The 24,061-nt window shown below is 43.4% G+C and overlaps 1 protein-coding gene across 5 annotated transcripts in view; it reads left to right on the forward strand.

Moving 5' to 3' along the window:
* LOC124606861 (basic salivary proline-rich protein 3-like) overlaps positions 1-24,061 on the forward strand; it is a 97,586-nt gene that overhangs the window by 54,189 nt on the left and 19,336 nt on the right. For 2 of the 5 annotated variants that reach the window (XM_047138944.1, XM_047138946.1), the window contains exons 5-6: positions 783-929; positions 7,834-8,013. In XM_047138944.1, the coding sequence (XP_046994900.1) occupies positions 783-929; positions 7,834-8,013 (327 nt within the window). The remainder of the gene's footprint in view (positions 1-782; positions 930-7,833; positions 8,014-24,061) is intronic. The other 3 variants (XM_047138945.1, XM_047138948.1, XM_047138947.1) reach the window with 3 other exon arrangements.

Below are 24,061 nucleotides of genomic sequence, written 5' to 3' on the forward strand. Positions count from 1 at the left end.
TCTTAGAGGAGACGGCACATGAAGAAGAAGAGTGCCCCAAAGTGACCTCCAGTGCCAAATTAACGATTTCGAGATGCCTCAGAATTTATCCTATCACCCGATCACTTCTTTTATTGAAGTTGTGCAACACATTTCTTTTCTCCCTAGTTCAGTTCATGCCTCCTCATTAGCTATCTGATCTACACGTCTAATCTCCGGCATTCTCCTGTAGCACCACATAACAAGACATTCAGTTTTCTCTTGGTCTGAACTGTTTATCGTCCTCGTTTGTCTTCCGTACATGGCTGCACTCTAGAAAAATACCTTCAGAGAAGAATTTTTAACACTTTTCTTTTCCACAAACGTTTCAATCTGTATTTTATGTTTTCTTTTCTTCTCTCATAGTCAGATATTTTTCTGCCCGCTACTACTTCTAGTGCCTCATTTCAAAATCTACTTCCTTTACAATATTCTGACGTAATTTGATTGAATTCAATTATCCTTGCTTAACTTTTATTCGTGCTCAGCTTAAAACCTCTTTGCGAGATACGGTCTATTTCGTATAACTGAACTCCCATGACCTTTGCCGTCTTCGTCGAATTACAACTCTTAACGTTTTCGCTTCTCACCCGCAGCCTTAATTTCTTTCTGAGGAACTACAAATCGTAAAGTGTTCATTTCTTCTCCCTGGATTTCAGTTCCTGTTCTTTATTATACCTCTTGAATTAGCTGATAACATAATTATGCGGAAGTTATTTAGACACCGAGACGTTACGGTGACGCCTGGCATACGTTTCCTGCAGCTGCTGCAGATGGTGGAGTCGGCCAGTGGGACGATGCACAGCAGCCCGTAGCCTTAGAGAGGGAGCGGCGCGCCAGCAACCATTCTGGTCCTCCCAGAGGACCTCCACCCGGCAGGGGCCGCAGGGAACTGGAGAAGGAGGAGCCAGGTAGGATGCAGCTTTGCGTATCCGGACACCACCAAAAACATACGCTTTGCATATCAGGTGCATTGTGCTGCCACCTACTGCCAAGTACTCCAATCAGCGACCTCAGTAGTCAGTAGACATCGTGAGAGAGGAGAATAGGGTGCTCTGCGGAACGTGATCAGGTGATTGAGTGTCACAGGGTGATAGGATATCTGTTGATAGATCAGCGAATAATTTCCATTTACTAAAGGGAGGCATAGAGGGTAAAATCCGTAGACGAAAACAGAGATTGGCATACATTCAAAAAATAAATGAGGACGTAGGTTGCAATTGCTGCACAGAGATGAAGAGGTTTGGACAGGAGAAGAATTTGTCAGTGGTCTGATGAAGACGTATTCTATTTGTATGTTATTGCCGAGTAACATGACAGCCGACCAAACAGTGCCGCGTAACTGGTCGCTTTACCCCTATGTGCCCCGAATTTCGCCGCAGCAGCGAGTCAAGCTCACGCATTGGTTCAAATGGTTCAAATGGCTCTGAGCACTATGGGACTGAACATCTATGGTCATCAGTCCCCTAGAACTTAGAACTTCTTAAACCTAACTAACCTAAGGACGTCACACAACACCCAGTCATCACGAGGCAGAGAAAATCCCTGACCCCGCCGGGAATCGAACCCGGGAACTAGCTCACGCATTGTTCCGGGTTGTTATGAGAATTGTTAAAAAATTTGTTCTAAGATTTCGATGTTAATGCAAGAGTTATCTTGTTGGACATGACCTTATTAAGAGTATTAGAAATACAACGAATATTAACAAATGTGTATATTGATGGAGTGTTCTTATTTCAAAATAGTTGAAGCATATCTCTGGATGATTTGTAATGGATTTCTTATTTATACCATCTTACAAGCAAGATGACAGCTTGCGAAATGACGTGGGTGTGTATCTATTTAAAACCTTAGTTAATGCGCTTGTGCCATTACAATGGTTGATCTGTGAGTCGTCGTATCATCCAAATGGAAAACCACACATTTTTTGTTCGCTAATGTAGATTGTTTCAGTTCCATCTTTCTAGAAAGCGTCTAATTACGCTAACCATTGTTTCCCATTTAAAAGTAAAAGCCATCACTCTTATCACCGGCAAATTAGTACTAATCTGGTTTTGTTGTAATTACACCTTCATCGCTCGCGGTTTTTGTCTTCAGGCTGCTCAGGTGTATGCACCTTTCATCTAGGAAAGGCCTTGAGATTAAGTTCCTATCTTTTACAATACGTTTTCTTTGAGAAGTTTTTTATAGACGTAAAAGACCTACACATATTAGAGAATATGCACCTTCATATGCCAAACTTTTATCGTGATATGATGCATCTAATAACTTCTTTCAAATGGGATTCACATCCTGTAAAATGTTGTTAATTGTAGCCAGTGTTTTGTTATTCCAATGCCACCTAGCAACTGTAAGTTCGTTTTCATTGACTGACTTCGGGAGTGTAGTGTTTGGACTAAATTAATCTCACAGTGTGTGATGACAGCTCATAATTTTCAAGCAGATGCATTTGAAGTTTGACATTAGGTGCACATTCCTGATACATCTGCACATACTAATAACTTTGATAATATCCACCACGGTCGAAAGCAGCTGATGATGTACGACGTGTAGACTTTTGTGTAATTATTATAGTCAATAACGTAACACTGAATCTACCCAAGTGGGATGCGTATCATCTGAACTGCGAAATGAATTCTGTCTTCCCCTAACACTCCTACAATATTGTGTTTGTGCGTGTGATTTGATCTTATGGACGCCCAACGGTGAGGTCAGCAGCGCCCTTACACTTATTAAAGCAAACTTATGTAGAGATGAACTAAAGTTGTTTCACATGTATGCATCCGAAATGACCACACAGTCACTCTATCTCAGATGCACTCTTACATGCACTAAAACGTATTAGTAGGGCAGATAGATAATCAAGAAATTAAAACACAGAGAAAGCAAAACACAGAAGAACCAACAGAAAAGCACAAGGAAATGTGACTGGCTGACATTGTATTCTTGTATAAAATTTATTTATCCGATAGTAAACAGTCATACTAAATAAAAATGTGTTGTCGCTGTATGATACTTAATTTTCACTATTTTTACAAACCGTGCCATAGTGATTACCCAAGGCAGCTGTTAACAAACAAACATTGCGTATTTATCTGTACGAAAGACTGAACAAAAATCACATCACAGGATGTATACTGTCCAAGACTGGTCGTATGTAAAATCGATAAGCGGTCTAAGATTTCCATTGAGTCTCTTGTTGACCAGCCTGGTTTGGCAGTTGAAGATAACAAAAAGAAAGCAAAAGTTTTTAATTTCACCTTCAAGACATCGTTCACGCATGAGAATCGTGCAAACATAATGTCATTTGACCACTGGACAGACTCTCGTATGGACGACATAGTAGTAGGCATCCCTGAAGTAGAGAAACCACTGAAAGATTTGAAAGCAAATAAATCACCAGATCCGGATGGAGTCCCAATGCGAAGAGTACTCTAGGGCATTAGCCCATTATCTAGCCTACATTTATCGTGATTCTCTCGTCCGACACAAAGTCCCAAGCGACTGGATAAAAACGCAGGTGTCTCCAGTATATAAGAAGGGTAAAAGAGCCGGCCGGAGTGGCCGTGCGGTTCTAGGCGCTACAGTCTGGAACTGAGCGACCGCTACGGTCGCAGGTTCGAATCCTGCCTCGGGCATGGATGTGTGTGATGTCCTTAGGTTGGTTAGGTTTAATTAGTTCTAAGTTCTAGGCGACTGATGACCTCAGAAGTTAAGTCACATAGTGCTCAGAGCCATTTGAACAATTTGCACCAAGGGTAAAAGAACGGACACATAAAGTTACAGACCAGTACTCCTGTATATTCCAGAATCCTTGAATACATTCTCAGTTAGAAAGTAATAAACTTCCTTGAAGTTAAGCAGCTCATGTCCGCGAAAGCATCCCTCGTGCGAAACTCGGTTTGCCCTTTTCTGACATGATATACTGGGAACTATGGATGAAGGGCAACAGGCAGATTACATATTTCTACATTTCCGGGAAGAATTGGACAAGGTGACCCATTGCAAGCTGTTAACGAAGGTACGAGCGTATGAAATAAGTTCACAGATATATGAGTGGCTCAGAGACTTTTTACGTAATAGAACCCAGTATGTTGTATTCGACGGCGAAACAAGGGGAATCTTCAGAAGTGGCCCAGAGAAGTGTGATAGGACTGCTGTTGTTCTCTAGGTACATAAATGATTTGGCGGACAGGACGAAGCAATTCACAGTCGGCTGCCAGATTTATTACCGGTAGGTTCGAGCAACAAGTAAGTGTTACGGAGATACTTCGGGAACTCGAATGGGAATCCCTGGAGCGAAGCGGACGTTCTTTTCGTGAAACTCTATCGAGAAAATTTAGAGAACCGACATTTGAAGGTGACTGCTGGGCGATTCTACTGCCGCCAAAATACACTGCGCGTAATGACCACAAAGTTAAGCTTCGAGAAATTTGGGTTCATAGAGAAGCATTTAGTCAGTCGCTTTCCCTTCTCTCTATTTGTGAGTGGAAATGGGAAGGAAATGACTAGTAGTGGTACAAGGTGCCCTCCGCCACGGGCTGTACGGTGACCCTCCACCACCATCCGTGCGGTAACTTGCGAAATATCTGTGTAGATGTAGATGTAGATGCTTACCGAAGTCTCCCACTGTTATGTCTTCACAGATTTGTGCAAGGAATTATACAATAGGAAAACGGGAACACATAAACCGACAGATTATGTTGCTAATGAGCATCGCTTTTTGCAAAACCCGGTATCTGATCCTCAACTTAAAATAAATTTAATTTAACGTTCGTAAACAGATTCGCTAACAAAATACTCGCGTATAGTATTCTTGAGTACTTGTCTCTGTGTAGGGCTTTCGCCAAATAGCAATAGCGCATTTAAAGAGAACAGTGAAAAAAAAGGGGAAAAAAGGATTGCCCCATTTGTTGCGCTACCGTTTGGTCCAGAGCGTGGCCGTTACAGAGGTGCTCAGCGACCTCAGACGGGGTTGTTACAAGAAAGCCGTGGCACATCAGGTATTACAATGCTTTCAGAATATCGAGAGCCTCATTTCAAGTAACAGATTAAACATAGATCAAAAAAATTTAGAAATTTGTGGTAAGTTGCTATGGGACCCAACTGCTGAGGTCATCGATCCCTAGGCTTACACACTACTTAATCTAACTTAAACTAACTTATGCTAAGGACAAAAACATACCCATGTCCGAGGGAGGACTCGAAGATCCGACGGGGGAAGGCGTGCGGACCGAGGCAAGGCGCCCTGGACCGTGGCAAGGCGCGGCTAAACACAGATCAGCCAGCATATGTGTTGCTTTGTGATCGCGCGATAAAATTAGACAAATCCAGGACTATGTAGAGGACTATCCAGCAAGATTTTGTCTTCCACCGGCAGCTTTCGAACTACCACTACATGCGCATTTGCAGTTTCCTCAGAAAGCTCTTCGTTAACAGAACCTGTCAAATTCTTCCAGGACAAATACACAGAGTGTTAATAACGTTTATTTTACCTACAAAGCTTCAGGAGTTTTCGCATAAAAAAATTGAAAGGCACTATCTGTAGAATGAAATTCTCACTCTACAGCGGAGTGGGCGCTGATTTGAAACTTGCTGGCAGATTAAAACTGTGTGCTCGACCGAGACTCGAACTCGGTACCTTTGTCTTTCGCGGGCAAGCGCTCTACCAACTGAGCTACCCAAACACGATTCACGACCCCTCCTCACAGCTTTAATTCCGCAGTGCCTCGCCTCCTGCCTTCCGTGTTCGAGTCTCGTTCTGGCACACAGTTTTAATCTGCCAGGAAGTTTCGTATCAGCGCACACTCCACTGTACAGTGAGAATTTCGTTCTAGAAACAACCCCCAGGCTGTGACTAAGCCATGTGTCCGCAATATCCTTTCTTCCAGGAGTACTAGTTCTGCAAGGTTCGCAGGAGAGCTTCTGTGAAGTTTGGAAGGTAGGAGGCGAGGTACTGGCGGAATTAAAGCTGTGAGGACGGGGCGTGAGCCGTGCTTGGGTAGCTCACTTGGTAGAGCGCTTGCCTGCGAAAGGCAAAGATCACGAGTTCGAGTCTCGGTCCGGCACAGTTCTAATCTGCCAGGAAGTGGCATTATTTGTCTTTACGACCGCTCAAAAACTATTATGGCGCACAAACGTCAGTCTACCGAAGCCATTTAAACATCCAACAATGAATGGCGGGAGAAAATGTCCCTGATACGTCATCAACTAACTGAGAGCGATGAGCAGGTTTTCATCTACCCCCCACATTGGTGCATTCTGAATCGAATCAGAACTGACCAGGGCAGATGAGAAGCATTACCACAACAATGGGGACTGAAGTCCCCTTCTGAAAGTGACTACACCAAAGAGAAGTAAACCGTACATCAAGTAATATTTGAATGTCCTTCAAAGCATTCATAGTGAGAATGGATTACCTCCACAATTTGCCTACAGATCCTTTTGATTGGATTCCAGACATAGGGTTAAAAACCCATTGTTAATGGGATATGGTGTGTATCTGTGTAGAAATCTATCTACAGGGTGAAAAGTATTTAAACCGACAAACTCTGGGAGGTTGTAGAGGAGATCGAAACAAATATTTTTCCCTAATGTCATTTTTTGCTTTGAGGATTATTTAAACCGGTGGAGGCCGTACTACGCTAGTCAGTTGTTAAGAGGCCGTATTACGATCTTCAGTTGTTAAGAGGCCGTATTACGCTCTTCAGTTGTTGGAGGGCGTATTACACTCTTCAGTTGTAGGCAACTGCTATCCACCAACCTAGTAGTGCATTGTCTCTGTTTACTAATGGAGCGATACACCTGGAGTGAGTACACTGATATGGTTGGTGCGTACTACGTAGCGCACCACAACGGACGAGCTGCACAGCGGGTTTATCAACAACAAATCCTAATCGCCATATCCCGCATCATACGACCTTTGCTGCTGTGTACCAACGTCTGCGTGAGACCGGGTCATTTAGCAGATTAGTTGGACAGGGACGCCGTCGCACGGTAAGAACGCTGCAATTTGAGGAAGCTGTCTTGCAGCATGTGGAGCGGGATCCTTCAGTCAGTGCGGTTCTTCGTTAATGTGTGGGTCGGTGTTGTTGGGGACTGTTTAATTGGGCCGTATCTGCTACCTAGGCCATTAAATGGCAGGCACTATTACAATTTTTTCGCCAGAGCTTTGCCAGAATTGCTGGAAGACGTCCAGCTCCCTATAAGACAAGGCATGTGGTTCCCACATGACGGGGCGCCGGCACATTTCGGTCGTCGTGTGCGTCGATTACTGGACCGACGGTTCCCAGAAACGTGGACTGGCAGATGTTGTCCTGTACCATGGCCTGATCGATCCCCAGATATGTCCCCTCTGGACTTTTTTCTGTGGGGCTAGATGCGCAAACCTGTTTACGCAACTGCTGTTGCATCAGAAGAGAATCTGGTTGCCCAGATAGTAGCAGCAGTAGGAACAATTCAGGATACTCCTGGGGTTTTTGCCCGTGTCAGACAGAACATGATCCGACGGTGTAACCTTTGTTTATGTGTCAATGGAGGCACTTTTGAAAATCTACTATAATTGAAAGTGGGTTATGTTAATGTTTTGAGTATTGGTCATAGAAAAATGGACGAGTCTGTCGGTTTAAATACTTTTCACCCTGTATTTGTTCTAAATAGTCATCTAGTATTTTCTTCATTGTATGATAAATAAACTGTTATAGTTACAACTTGTGCTGGTAGTAGCTGTGCTAGACCTATGCTGTTGTTATGTTACCATTTTGTTGAACGACACACATTAGTGCTACGGTGCTGCATGGTACGTGTTATGCACAGAGGCTGTGGACGATGATGGCCAGTGGAAAAACACATGGCAGCCAGTGGCAGTAATGAGGGAGAGGCGGGCCAGCAACCACTCGCGACCTCCCAAGGGGCCTCCGCCTGGCAACCATTCAGGACGTCCCAAGGGACCCCCACCCAGCAGAGGCCGCAGGCAGCTCGACCAACAGGCACCAGGTGGGTCGAAGGAAACTGGGAAAGAGCTAAGAAAACAGGCCTCCACACACAGGATGACCGGTCCACCAACCTGCTCATGCAGGGGGTTAGTCTCAATCCACTTGTCTGTGTGTGTGTTTGATGGGAAAACTGTCAGGTCTGTGGTTTGGTGCGTCAGTTCCACTGGTATGCACCTACCTACTTACCATGGCCGTTACCTGCCAGCCCACACTCTGTCAGCATAGGGAGGTAGGGTCCCACAAGCAACTGATGGGTTGAGTGAGCTGCTTGCCAACCTTAGCCACAGCCCATCTGACTGTGTTTGTACACTGGCAAGTGCTTATATGGATCGAGTGTGGGCTAGCAGGTAACAGTCAGGGTGAGCAGGTAGGTACTTAATGGTGGAACTGACACATCCAAAACACAGACCCTACCGTGAACTCATCAGCCACACACAGGTGTGTGGGTATGGGCTGACACCCTCAGTGAATGGGATGGCTGAATGGTCAGCCTGTGTTTGGAAGCTTGGAATACAGAAATACAAGTCGCTGAGGAATGAAATCAATAGGAAATGCAGGGAAGCTAAGACTAAATGGCTGCAGGAAAAATGTGAAGACATCGAAAAAGATATGATTGTTGGAAGGACAGACTCAGCATACAGGAAAGTCAAAACAACCTTTGGTGACATTAAAAGCAACGGTGGTAATATTAAGAGTGCAACGGGAATTCCACTGTTAAATGCAGAGGAGAGAGCAGATAGGTGGAAAGAATACATTGAAAGCCTCTATGAGGGTGAAGATTTGACTGATGTGATAGAAGAAGAAACAGGAGTCGATTTAGAAGAGATAGGGGATCCAGTATTAGAATCGGAATTTAAAAGAGCTTTGGAGGACTTACGGTCAAATATGGCAGAGGGGATAGATAACATTCCATCAGAATTTCTAAAATCATTGGGGGAAGTGGCAACAAAACGACTATTCACGTTGGTGTGTAGAATATATGAGTCTGGCGACATACCATCTGACTTTCGGAAAAGCATCATCCACACAATTCCGAAGACGGCAAGAGCTGACAAGTGCGAGAATTATCGCACAATCAGCTTAACAGTTCACGCATCGAAGCTGCTTACAAGAATAATATACAGAGGAATTGAAAAAAAATTGAGAATGCGCTAGGTGACGATCAGTTTGGCTTTAGAAAAATTAAAGGGACGAGACAGGCAATTCTGACGTTACGGCTAGTAATGGAAGCACGGCTAAAGAAAAATCAAGACACTTTCATAGGATTTGTCGACCTGGAAAAAGCGTTCGACAATATAAAATGGTGCAAGCTGTTCGAGATTCTGAAAAAATTAGGGGTAAGCTATAGGGAGAGACGGGTCATATACAATATGTACAACAACCAAGAGGGAATAATAAGAGTGGACGATCAAGAACGAAGTGCTCGTATTAAGAAGGGTGTAAGACAAGGCTGTAGCCTTTCGCCCCTAACCTTCAATCTGTACATCGAGGAAGCAATGATGGAAATAAAAGAAAGGTTCAGGAGTGGAATTAAAATACAATGTGAATGGATATCAATGATACGATTCGCTGATGACATTGCTATCCTGAGTGAAAGTGAAGAAGAATTAAATGATCTGCTGAACGGAATGAACTGTCTAATGAGTACACAGTATGGTTTGAGAGTAAACCGGAGAAAGACGAAGGTAATGAGAAGTAGTAGAAAGGAGAACAGCGAGAAACTTAACATCAGGATTGATGGTCACGAAGTCAATGAAGTTAAGGAATTCTGCTACCTAGGCAGTAAAATAACCAATGATGGACGGAGCAAGGAGGACATCAAAGCAGACTCGCTATGGCAAAAAAGGCATTTCTGGCCAAGAGAAGTGTACTAATATCAAATACTGGCCTTAATTTGAGGAAGAAATTTCTGAGGATGTACGTCTGGAGTACAGAATTGTATGGTAGTGAAACATGGACTGTGGGAAAACCGGAACAGAAGAGAATCGAAGCATTTGAGATGTGGTGCTATAGACGAATGTTGAAAATTAGGTGGACTGATAAGGTAATGAATGAGGAGGCTCTACGCAGAATCGGAGAGGAAATGAATATGTGGAAAACACTGAAAAGGAGAAGGGACAGGATGATAGGACATCTGCTAAGACATGAGGGAATGACTTCCATGGTACTAGAGGGACCTGTAGAGGGCAAAAACTGTAGAGGAAGACGGAGATTGGAATACGTCAAGCAAATAATTGAGGACGTAGGTTGCAAGTGCTACTCTGAGATGAAGAGGTTAGCACAGGAAAGGAATTCGTGGCGGGCCGCATCAAACTAGTCAGTAGACTGATGACAAAAAAAAAAAAAAAAAAAAAAAGTTTCAGTGCAGGACCAGGCCACTCAGCTAAAAGTAGTTGTTGCTACTGGAAGAGCTACCTTGTTTCAGCACATCGTTACCACAAATAATCTGAACAATGACGTCACATTTCTTGAAGTGTAGATGCACTGTGAAGCGTTTAGCAAGCATGGAGAAAGGACATATTTGTCTGTATGTAGGTTTGTGATTCGTGGAGGGTGGCTGCTAACTGCCCATACTGAAGTTCGTTTTTGACCAAATAAAAGCACAGTAGTAATATTCTTCTGTAGCTACGGTGCCCAACACGCACCGGTACCATGTTGCTCGAGACGTTAATACACTAAAGCGCCAAAGAAACTGGTGTAGGTATAAGTATTCAAATACAGAGATATGTATACAGGTAGAATACGGCGCTACAGTCGACAACGCCTATATAAGACAACAAGTGTCTGGAGCAGTTATTAGATCGGTTACTGCTGCCACAATGGCAGGTTATCGAGATTTAAGTAAGTTTGAATGTAGTGCTATAGTCGGCGCACGAGCGATGGAACACAGCATTTCCGAGGTAGCGACGAAGTGGGGACTTTCCCGTACGACCATTTCAGGAGAGTACCGTGAATATCGGGAATCTGGTAAAACATCAAACCTCCGAAATCGCCCCGGCCGGAAAATCATCCTGCAAAAACTGGACTAACGACGACTGAAGAGAATCGTTCAACGTGACGGAGTGCGGCCCTTCCGCAAACTGCTGCAGAATTCATTGCTGGGCCATCTACAAGTGTCAGCGTGCGAACCATTCGACGAAACATCATCGATAAGGCCTTTCAGAGCCGAAGGTCCCCTCGTATATCCTTGATGACTGCACAACACAAAGTTTTACGCCTCGCCTATACCCATTAACACAGAACTTGGTCTGTTGATGACTAGAAACACGGTGCCTTGTCGAACGAGTCTCGTTTTAAATTGTATCGAGTGGATGGGTGTGTACGGGTATGGAGACAATCTCATGAATCCATGGACCCTGCATGTCAGCATCGGACAGTTCAAGCTGGTGGAGGCTCTTTAATTGTGTGAGGTGTGTGCAGTTAAAGTGATATGAGACCCCTGATACGTATAGATACGACTCTGACAGGTGACATGTACGTAAGCATCCTGTCTGACCACCTGCAACCATTCATGTCCTCTGTGCATTCCGAAGGACTTGGGAAATTCTAGCAGGACAGTGTGGCATCCCACACATCCAACTGCTACAGAGTGGCTCCAGGAACATTCTTCTGAGCTTAAACACTTCCGCTGGCCACCAAACTCCCCAGACATGAACATTGTTGAGCATGTCTGGGATGCCTTCCAACGTGCTGTTCAGAAGAGGTCTCCACCCGCTCATCCCTTACGGATTTATGGACAGCCCTGCAGGATTCCTGGTGTCAATTCTCTCCAGAACTACTTCAGACATTAGTCGAGTCCACGGCACTTCTGCGAGCTCGTTGGGACCCTACACGGTATTAGGCAGGCGTACCAGTTTCTTTGGCTCCTCCGTGTAAATAGCTGAACTGATGATGATGCTAGAACATTTAATCACCGCAGCTTGGTCGGCCACAGGATGGCATCTGGTCACATGACATCCATGCACCTTTGCCATGGATTTGTGTTGCTAGTCGCATGGGGTAGCCAAACTCTCCCTTGTTGCTATTCCAGAGGAGTAGGCTCTTTACTGATCCTCGTTTCACCTCCTCCTTACTCTGTCTGTATGTTATCATCAGCACAAACATGACGCTGTACTCTACATGCATTCATTATGGTTACATTGAAATAGATGTCTCCTATTTATTTTTCGCAAACACTTCGTTAATACGTATAGCTTATCTCATATTTTGTGTATTGGATCGCCATTTCTCCAAATTTATATTCGTAATAGGCACGGTGGTGTATTTGCACTAAGGGTCAGGCGCGTCAGAACGTGTAGACATACTTTATGCACTCAGTATTGTCACATCGAATTAGCCCACACCTGCAAATAGGCAAACGATTGAACAGATTTTCAAGGCATTCTGCTGTTGCGTCTTCCCAAGCAGTTCGTATCAGCAACTTCAATGAATTGTATGCATGTACTGACGTTTGCTGTTTCACAAACGGTGCCTCTAATAGGAACTGAATCAAAAACTTGTGAAGATGCTCTATCCATTGATATGTGTTCGTTTTCTATATATCCAGTTGTTCCGAATCCTCGGAGGTACTTACGAGTAGCACTACATATTATGCATGGTCATTCAGCTGCCCCTACAGACGTTGCATTATGCAGCCCGTAATGTTATATCTGGCCTTCGAAAACCAAGCGCGAGATTTTCACATTCTCTCGCTCGCTACGCGCAAACTATTCGTCCTACAGAAAAAAATGAACAGGACCTTATTATAGGAAATTTCATTTAGTTTTTGAGTCATTCAAGAAAAACGCACAAACGTGACCTTTAAACGCACCTGCACTCTCACATTCAGAGTCCACAGGCGTTCTAGTATATTGCTCATGGCACTCCCTCCTACCCCTGCACAAAAATTTTCGACGTCACAGATTGTTTTCCACAATCGTCCAGTCATGTTACGCCGCTGGCTTAGTCGAGCACTTACGTATTGTGAAACTGTCATTATTGTACCTTTTACCTAACAGTTTTGTGAATTTTTACAGCATAAAATAATCAATCTCATCGGTTGTATTCGTCAGGCCTTCTGCACACGATATTGCTGTGCTTGTAAGAGTTAAGTTGGGATAGAACCGTCAATGTAATTGGTATTAGCGTAACGTTTACAGAAATCGATTTCTTTGTTTAACCTTAAAGGCACTCTTAAATTAATAATGTGATGGAATAGCCGACAATGCTGATAGCGTAAGAGCCCAGTCAACAGAGACCAAAAAAGGTCGAATATTGGGCTTTGTTCGTGTAGTCGGAAATTGTACTGTGGTAGGGGGGGAGGCGAATGCCACGAACCCTATCTGGTGAGGGTTGAGTGTGGGATTGATGTCCATTTGAAGATCACTCTTGTACATTTGTCCTGAATAACTCGAAAGCCGCGACCTTCACCGGAAACGTATCCCAGTACAAAATTCAACTATATTAAATTTCCTACAATTACATTAAATTTCCTACAAAACGGCACTCTTCATTTTTTCTGCAGGACTCGCGTGTAGCGAATGGGAGTATATGAAAATATCGCGGGTGGTTTTTCAAGGCCAGTGGGTTGCATAAAATGACAGCGATAGGGGGAGTGGGACCAACCTGTACATATCTCGCAACAAGACTTCTAAATGCAAACATCAAAAAATCAGTCAATGTATATTGAATCAATGAAATGGGTAATACAAGAGTACAGAAAAGCAAAGACAATAAAGTAAGTAACACATTATTACGGCTGGCCGGCCGGCCGGTGTGACCGAGCGGTTCTAGGCGCTTCAGACTGGAACCACGGTACCGATACGGTCGCATGTTCGAATCCGGTCTCAGGTTAGTTAGGTTTAAGTAGTTCTAAGTTCTAGGGGACAGATGACCTCAGATGTTAAGTCCCAATGTGCTCAGAGCCATTCGAACCATTTTTTATGGCTGGCCAAACAACTTTTATTGAATTTGAGCTAAAATTCAAAGTGAGAGAGATACATTATACTATTTTTGATCTGGTCACCAGTTCTCTGTAAACAATGGTCATAAAGTAATACCAATCGTTCGGTTCCTCGATGGCAGAAATCCACTGCTTTGTGACGGAATCATTCGACAAGTGCTGTGTGAACGTCCCCTCCATTATAAAACATATTTTTCCCCAGATGTTCTTTCAGTTTGTCGAAAATATTGATATAGCATTATGCAACATCTGAACACTACGTCGTGCCGGCATGTCTGTTGGGTCTTGGTCTAGTAGCTGGCACCATTTCACTCCGACTGGGCACGCCATTGCGTTTGGTACATATACCGTCGGAATTTCGTCATGAATCTGAGGACAAACGTAGACTTTTGTTCGCAAGAAACGTTCTGTGGTGTGTAATTCAGCTTTGGAATACATTTCCGATTGCCCTCCAACTTAGCCTCTAGCTGTCATGCACCTGTTATCCATATCGCAGCATAGCCGCGTCTGCGGAAAACCTGGAACATTTACTCTCGTCTTACAATGACCCGCTCTTACTGCGCAATGGGCTTAGAATGGGGCGACGTTTATAACTCACTTTATGAAGGTCCTCCATGTTGCCTGCGATTCTTTGCCTCAGGAACATTGCCTTGTAAGGACCAGCGGCAGACATAAAACGCTGCCTTTGCAACGCTTTTCCATGTTTGAAATGTATGGTGGAACAGTTCTCTACGTTCACCAGTTGTGGAGCCAATGTAACTCGGAAAGAAGTACAAATGATTATTCAAGGAATGACACGTTACATGCCGTAAGGTGCTATGATCTCTGTAGTTCTTGTGCAGTACTGTGATAAATCGTCGGCTTATGGTTGTGTAAAAAGCTCTTGTAAACACTTGTGAACGACACGCAGGCCGTACATCACTCAACAAATCAAGGAAATCGACATAAAAGTTTTCTGGGTATGGTACCGCGTCATAATGTATAAAACTATTGCTGCTGGAGAAAAAAATCAACGTTTCGGCCACAGTTGCTGTTAGACCCTGAAGAAGTCCGCTGCAACCGTGGCCGAAACGTTGGTTTTTCTCCAGCAGCAATAGCTTTATAAGTGTACGTTATGACACGGTACCATACCCAGAAAACTTTTATGTCGACTCACGCGGAAGCCTATCCAAATATAAAATCAAGGAAATGTTCATCAGAAATCCCAGTTTTGGTCAGGCAAATTTTCCTTCCTTTATTTTTGATTCAACGATCCCCGACAACCACTGTTCTCTGCTGTCCGATTCCTAATAGAATACAGCAGTACTTCGCACAACCGAGCTGCAAGCAGAGAAATTTGCTGTTACATCCATATATACAGATGTACACCATTTGTGTGCCTCATACCGGATAAGTGTGAGTAGAGTTTAAAGTTTCCAAATGGCTCCTTGAGATAAACTGTATAAACGATCGGAAAGGAGGGAAATTTCTTCCCATTGTGGGAAAGTACCGTTTTCAGACTAGGTTTACTGGAATCTGTGAAGAACTGCCATTCATTTACGCTAAAATCGTGTCTCGAATCGCCTTCCTTTCAGAAATATTAAGCAAAAAACCATGACACTCACTTTGGTACTGCAAGGAAGAGGATTCCAATATTTTTTAATGATGAAACTTTGGAACTGCAGTGAAGAAGATTCCACCTTTTTAATCATCAAGCTAAAAGTTCAGCCTGTTGCACCGGTGAATTTAAACCATGAACAAGAACGCTGAGATAAACTTGAGACAAAAAATATGACTCATTTGATTCACAGTGGACTGAAAATTAAGGGTCGACATTTTTATTTCCTTCGCTGTCTTTTGAGTGTTCGTCACTGTATTCCTCTTCATCTACTGTCACGTCCTTACCAGCTACTTGTATCGGCAAGTCTTCACTGTGACAGAAAACCCTATAGCGGACAGTAAATTAGGATACGGCAGAGGTTTCTTGCTTTCGAGGCGATTCTGTCCATTTTTGTCACAAAAATCTCACATTCCGCAGTGTGGTCCGCTGGTTCCCTGCAAATCAAGAGAACAGCAAAGGACCTGTGATGTAATCTTTTTAACCAGCCCATCAGGAGTATACAACATAATGGACGGCATACGCAGTGCTGGTCGCCAAGCTTACACCCGAAATAAAGTTCGCAGCACTCCTTAACAACAACATTAAGTTTTTTTTATGTCAGGGTTCATTCTCTTCGAAATTTGCGCTATGCTCGGAGGTACGAGGCTTTTATTCTTCTCAATTAACGCAAAACGAAACCGCAAATCATGAATTTAGGACGCCAAGCAATCATTTCCCGAAACTGTCAGAACCGTCAGTGCTGATATGCAAGTGGCAAGAAACACAACTCCATTCTACATGTCCGAAGATAACTCGTCAGCAGTGCTGACGCATCACCTTGTGACACGACTGTCACATATAGTTACGCAATATTCTTTTCATTTTATGCCACTATTTTGCAGTTATTATATTGAGAGTAATGGGGATGTCTGCTAGGGAGGAATGTTCAGCGTATGTTCTCATTGGGAAGGGGCTACCGGGGTGGTCTCAATCTCCTGCTTGTCGCCAGAATGCGGCCAGTCATTCTCAGTACGAGTGATGAGCGTCCCCAGGGAGCTGGGCAGTTTTCACAGAACTGGACCAGCTGCCCGGTCTGAGTTTTTTCTTCAGATAGACGGCACCTGCACTAGCTGGCGGCAAGGACCGCCGAGGCGCCACCATTGCGCCCAGAGGCTATTCGAGCGTGATATTTAGCCTTTTCTGTATGGACATCAGAAGACAGATTGATGTACGGCACCCTTTTTTTTGGTCATCAGTCTTCTGACTGGTTTGATGCGGCCCACCAAGAATTCCTCTCCTGTGCCAGCCTCTTCATCTCACAGCAGGACGTGCAACCTACATCCTCAATTTGCTGGCTGTATTCAAGTCTCTGTCTTCCTCTACACCTCTACAGTTTTTGCCTTTTACAGCTCCCTCTAGTACCATGGAAGCCCATACAGCGTCTGAAAGTTGATTGCTTTTGCTCCAAATTTTTGGGGTATCCAACTGAATGAGTCGCCCCCACCACTGTAGTTAGTTGGCGCGAAGAGGCCGATCAATTGGTGGGACAATGCTACATGAAGGTACTAACATATTGTTTGTTAGGGTGCATTTTGTCTGTCTAAAGTGGGAAGTTTCTGCTGTGTTCCCCTGTTTTTATGTGAAGTTAGCGATGTTCTTGTTCTTCGGTTTGGCAACAACGTAGAGTCACCCTTTCCACAATTTTTTTTTTTTTTTTTTTTTTTTTTTTTTTTTTTTTTTGTGCAGTTGAGGCTTGTAAACTAAATTTCGTGGGATTTCATCTACCGGCCGACTTTTGGTGGTGATCGGCCCTTGCTAGCAGATTTCGAAGAATTGTGTCACAATTTCCGTACCACAATATACATTTTGAGTAGCTTGCAGTCTGATTTTTCTGCCACGCAACTTGTGCTGCCTAGTTGAGTAATTTTACCGGTTTTCGTCTCGTTAACTTTGAATTTGCGAGCTGCACCGATGAGCAAGTTTTGCATCGTTTTCCCCGTGTAGTCTTCCATAAAATTTGGTATCCCCCCCTCTTCCCCCACCCCCTCCCACCTCCCAGGGCTATCGTAAGTTTTTCTAATTTCCATTGAGCTCTAAGACAGCTTTGAGCTCTCTCAATTTTTATGTGAGTTCTTTTCATTCAGAGGAAAAAAATAAAAAATTATTATACTTAGTCTTTAGTTTTATTTCGAAATCCCTTAACCATCCCACAAAACAAAACAAATATATCCTGCGCATCTAATCTGTTATTTTCATTGTGCACCGTGGCCAAACATAACAAGCATTATTTCATGTTTAGAACAGGAAATGTGCATTGCACTGTTCAGATTTCTTTCTTTCTTTTCTTTCTTTTTTTCTTTTTTGTGTCATCAGTCTTCTGACTGATCTGATGCGGCACGCCACTAACTCCTCTCCTGTGTCAACATCATCATCTCAGAGTAGCCGTTCCATCCTACGTCATCAATTATTTGCTGAATGTCTTCCAATCTCTGCCTTTCTGTACAGTTTTTGCTCTCTACAGCTCCCTCTAGTATCATGGAAGTCATTCACTGATGTCTTAACAGATGTCCTATCATCCTGTCCCTCTTCCTTGTCCGTATTTTCCACATATTCCTTTTCTCTCCGATTCTGCACAGAACCCCCTCATTCCTTACTGTATCAGTCCATCTAATTTTCACCACTCGTCTATAGCACCGCATCTAAAGTTCCGGTTTTCTCACAGTCCAGGTTTCGCTACCATACAATGCTGTGCTCCAGACGTACGTTCCCGGAAATTTATTCCTCAGATTAAGGCCTACGTTTGATACTAGTAGACTTCTCTTGGCCAGGAATGCCCTTTTTGCAGTGCTAGTCTGCTCCTGATGTCCTCCTTGATCCGTCCGTCACTGGTTTTTTGCTGCCTAGGTAGCAGAATTCCTTAGCTGCATCTGCTTCGTAACCATAAATTCTGATTTTAAGTTTCTCGCTGTTCTCATTTCTGCTACTTCTCATTACTTTCGTCTTTCTTCGATTTACTCTCAATTCATATTTAGTACTCATTAAACTGTTCATTCCATTCAGCAGATCATGTAATCCTTCTTCACTTACACTCAGGATAGTAATGTCATAAGTGAATCGTATCATTGATATCCTTTCACCTCGAATTTCAATTTCACTCCTGAATTTTCCATTTATTTGCATCATTACTTTTCCGATGTACAGATTGAACAGCAGGGGTGAAAGAATGCATCCCTGCCTCAGACCCTTTTTAATCCCAGCATTTCGTTCTTGGTCGTCCAGTCTCATTATTCCCTCTTGGCTTTTGTACATACTGTATATTATCCGTCTCTCTCTATAGTTTACTCCTACTTTTCTTAAACTTTCGAACATCTTGCACCATTTTAACTGTCGAAAGATTTTTCCAGGTCGACAAAATGTATGGAAGTGTCTCGATTTTTCTTTAGTCTTACTTCCATTACCAACCGCAACATCAGAATTGCCTCTCAGGTTCCTTTATATTTCCTGATGCCAAACTGGTCATCATCTAACAGATCTTCAATTTTCTTTTCCATTCTTCTGTAAATTATTATTGTCAGCATCTCGGGTGCATGAGTTGTTAAGCTGATCGTGCGATAATTCTCGTACTTGTCAGCTCTTGCAGTGAGGATGATATTTTTCCGAAAGTCAGATGTTACGTCGCCAGACTCGTACATTCTACACACCAATGTGAATAGTCGCTCTGTTGCCACTTCCCCCACTGATTTTAGAGATTATGATGGGTTGTTCTGCCAACGGCCTTGGTGCAGTGGTAAAACCGGTTCCCGTCAGGTTACCGAAGTTAAGCGCTGTCGGGCTGGGCTAGCTCTTGGATGGGTGACCACCCAGTCTGCCGAGCGCTGTTGGCAAGCCGGGAGAGTGGTGTGCTGACCACATGCACCTCCATATCCGTATCCAGTGACGCCTGTGGCCTGAGGATGACACGGCGGCCGGTCGGTGCCGTTGGGTCTTCCAAGGCCTGTCCGGACGGAGAGTTATCTATCTCTTCTGCTTTCTTTAAGTAATCCAAAGCTCTTTTAAATTCTGGTTCTAATACGGAATCCCCTGCCTCTTCTAAATCGACGCCAGTTTCTTCTTCTATCACATCAGATAAATCTTCCCCCTCATAGAGGCCTCCAGTGTACTCTTCCCACCTACCCGCTCTCTCCTCTGCTTTTAGGAATGGAATTCCCGTTGCACTCTTGATGTTACCACTCTTGCTTTTAATTTCACAGAAGGTCGTTTTGACTTTCCTGTATGCTGAGTCATCCTTTCCGACAATCATTTGTTTTTCGATTTCTTCATATTTTTCATGCAGCCATTTCGTCTTAGCTCCCCTGCACTTCCTATTTATTTCATTCCTCAGCGACTTGTATTGCTGTATTCCTTCATTTCGTTGAATACTTTCATACTTTCTTCTTTCATCGATCAACTGAAGTATTTTTTCTGTTACCCATGATTTCTTCGCAGTTATCTTCTTTGTACCTACGTTTTTCTTTCCGACTTCTGTGATTGACCTTTTTAAAGATATCCGTACTCTTCAACTGTGCTGCCTGCTGAGCTATTCCCTATTGCTACAGCTATAGCCTTAGAGAACTTCAGGCGTACCTCGTCACTGCTTAGTACTTCCGTATTCCATTTCTTCAGTATTGATTCTTCCTGACTAATATCTTAAACTTCAACCTACTCTTCATCACTATTACATTGTGACTTACCTGAATCTACGTCTGCTCCTGGGTACGCCTTAGAATCCAGTATCTGATATCGGAATTTTTGTCTGACTATGATGTAATCTAACTGAAATCTTCCCATATCACCCAGCCTTTTCCAAGTATACCTCCTCCTGTCGTGATTCTTGAACAGAGTATTCACTATTACTAGCTGAAACTTGTTACAGAACGGAAACTAGTTGAAATTTATTACAGAACTCAATTAGTCTTCCTCCTCTCTCATTCCTGGACCCTAGCCCATATTCTCTTGTAATCTTTTCTGCTACTTCTTCTGCAACAGCTACATTCCAGTGTCCCCTCACTATTAGATTTTCATCTCCCTTTACGTACTGCGTTACCCTGTCAATATCCTCATACATTGTCTCTGTCTCTTCGTCTTCAGTTTGCGATGTCGGCATGTATACCTGAACGATCGTTGTCGGTGCTGGTTTTCGGTCGATTCTGATAAGAACCACCATATTACTGAGCTGTTCACAGTAACGCATCCTCTGCCATACCTTCCTATTCATAACGAATCCTACTCCCGTTTGTTACGGCGTTAAGTCAAGCGCTTACACGCCAGTCGGGAATGATAGAGAAGACGTCAGCCAATCGCACGCTGACCGACCCGTCTCCATGACGATGAAGTGACAGCAGCGGCCTTTGTGTGAAGAAGACGTAAGCGGCCCAGTCTAACAGCAGCCTCAAGACTAGATACTTGAATAGAAGCGTCAAAGCTCATTACTGCGCTTGTGCTAGGATTGTTTGTACTGAAGAAAATGGATTATTTTGCTTGTTACGTTTTGTTATTTAATTATTTGTAGTAAAACTCATTAATATGATTTGCTTGAATTGATGCCAAGCGAACCAAGTACGTAGGATCCCTAGACTCCTCATATTTGACGATGGCCATAGATACGTATTCTGCTGCTGCTGATATCACCCTGTACTCGTCTGTTCACAAATCCTTGTCTTCTTTCCATTTCCCTTCACTGACCCCTACTATATCTCGACTGAGCACTAGCATTTCCCTTTCCAGATTGTCCCCTTTCCCTACCACGTTCAAGCTTTGACATTCCACGCCCAGACTCGGAGGACGTTATCCTTTCGTTGGTGATTCAGAGTCTGTTTCTTGTGGTCACCTCCCCTGTGGCAGCCCCCTCCCAGAGATCCCAATGGGGGACTATTCCGGAATCTTTTCCCACTTTTCAATTAGAGGCCACATGTCCTGTGGATACATGTTACGTGTCTTTAATTCAGTGGTTTCTGTTGCCTTCTGCATCCTCACGCAGTTGATCATTGCTGATTCTTGCGCCTTTAGGGGCAGTTTCCCATCCCAGGGTCAACAGAGTGCCCTGAACGTCTGGCCGTCAAGGCCGTTGGCAGGATGAGGGTGACTTCTTATGACGGAAGTCTTCAGCGGCCTGTGCTGATTATTAATCAAAATTTAAGCGATGATAGCTTTACAACCAGATACCGATGACGTTTCGATTTCTGATAAAAGTCGCTACCGCTAGACCCGATATAGCGCACAGCAACATTTTTATAGAAATATTTTATCATAGCTTAGGCCAAGGGCTTACTGCACCGTTCACTCAGACTTATGTCCTACAGGAAGCCAAAAGTTTCAACCTTCATTTCCTGGAGGTAGGAATGTGATGTCAGTGTTATGTGTGGTAGTTTCATGTAAGTGTTGCGTTTATTCTCGACAAACATACCTGCATAATTTATGTTAAGCCACAGGCGAGTTACCAACATGAAGCTTTTCAAAGACTTCGATAACTAGTATAGAGGGAAGGAAGTCTCATGAAAACTGAGTTCGGTAATCAGAAACGTATTTCAATATCGAATTCAGCACCCAAAGTTTTCTAAGGATTCAAATTTTAATAAATGTATTTGTCATTTATTGTTCCGTCTCAATTTCGCATTTATTACGATACGACCAGTTTGAATCACAGTCGATCTATATAACTGTCTAGCATCCCGTCGTGTCTATACAGGAACTACCGATCAATATGCTGCCAGTGTTCTAACACATAGCTGAGATACATATACGATGGGTTGCTTACGTAACTACTTAGCTCTGAAATTATGGACTATGATCGAAACTAGTCATACCGTAAAAATGTTCGACTGGGACCGAACAATAAACGACATATAGATTTTTCAAAACATCAACACAGTTGTTAGAATTAATGTGTACGACCAGCAGCGCACGTGCTAATAAATTTCAATAGATCACGAAAACCGATAACGAGTTACGTGCTAGCAAACGGAATGTCCGTGAATATGCTGGTAAATTTAGACACATCCTGCATTGGTTCAGTTTAAGATGTGGACAAGTTAAACAACGGTGTCAGGTTACAGTGATACAGCAATGAAGGCGTGAAGACTATAAAACTATATACATTTATTTTTAGCACGAAGGCTTATCAAGTTAAAAATGATATGGGTGAGGCTATTTGAGACCTTTTTTATGATGTTTTGCTGACGCATGGAGTAACAATTGGAGTAACGCTAAAATCCGTGCTCGTATAAATTTGTCTGAGACCGTTGGAGCTCGAAGGTCCAGATGAGGTACGTTTTTCAGCTAGAAACGTCGAAGCGGAGAATGGCGATAAAGCTATATTACTTTTGATATTATAGTAATCGGTCTTTGACGTTCGTTACAAGTCGAAATTACTTTGAGATGAATGGCTGAAAGTCATTTCTTGTATACGCAGTGTACATAAAATACTGATGTAAAGGTCTTTATGTGAAATAGAGAGTATATTATGCTTACCTTAGAAGTTATAACTCACTTCGTAATAACTTTTCGTGAAAATACGATAACGTAACGTTCAGTGAACACGTACCAGCGCAGCCGCAAGGAAATTCTAAGTGCGCCGGTCGGAGTGGCCGAGCGGTTCTATGCGCTACAGTCTGGAACCGCGCGACCGCTACGGTCACAGGTTCGAATCCTGCCTCGGGCATGGATGTGTGTGATGTCAGGTTAGTTAGGTTTAAGTAGTTCTAAGTTCTAGGGGACTGATGAAAGAAATGTTCAAATGTGTGTGAAATCTTATGGGACTTAACTGCTAAGGTCATCAGTCCCTAAGCTTACACACTACTTAACCTAAATTATCCTAAGGACAAACACACACACCCATGCCCGAGGGAGGACTCAAACCTCCGCCGGGACCAGCCGCACAGTCCATGACTGCAGCGCCCCAGACCGCTCGGCTAATCGCGCACGGCGTGAGTGATGACCTTACCAGTTGAGTTGCGTAGTGCTCAGAGCGAATTCTAAGTGCGGAATAACAAGTGCGACTCCGGCCTATTTTTGCGCCTACCTTAGAGGGATTGAGTGTCCAAAGAGTTACGTCCCTTGATCACGAACCAATACAGGTGCGACGTTGTGTGGCCTCTAACATATTTTAGACACCGTATTCACTATTCGGGAACAACGAAGACCGAGCTGCTTGCAGAGAGAAAACCTTCTCAATTACGAGACTGGAAAAGTTGGAAATCTCGTAGCCGTCATTTTACTGCACTTTGCATTGTGAATGACACTCATTTCTAAGTCTTGTAGCAGCAGCAGTAGATATAGTGCTGTGGTATAGTAGTAGTTGATTACTTTTGTCGTATTGTTGGACATACCGTTAGATTAAAGATTAACAGCAAAAATCGTAATTCATTTATAGAAGCTTTTACGTATTTTCAAATTTATTTTGAGAGGGATGGAACACTTAGCCGAGTTCTTATATTGAGAACCTTCCTAGCATTTTTCTGAAGTAAGTTAGCAAAACCAAGAAAGACGTAAATC

Source organism: Schistocerca americana, chromosome 3, assembly GCF_021461395.2.
Source record: "Schistocerca americana isolate TAMUIC-IGC-003095 chromosome 3, iqSchAmer2.1, whole genome shotgun sequence".
Lineage (NCBI taxonomy): Eukaryota > Metazoa > Arthropoda > Insecta > Orthoptera > Acrididae > Schistocerca > Schistocerca americana.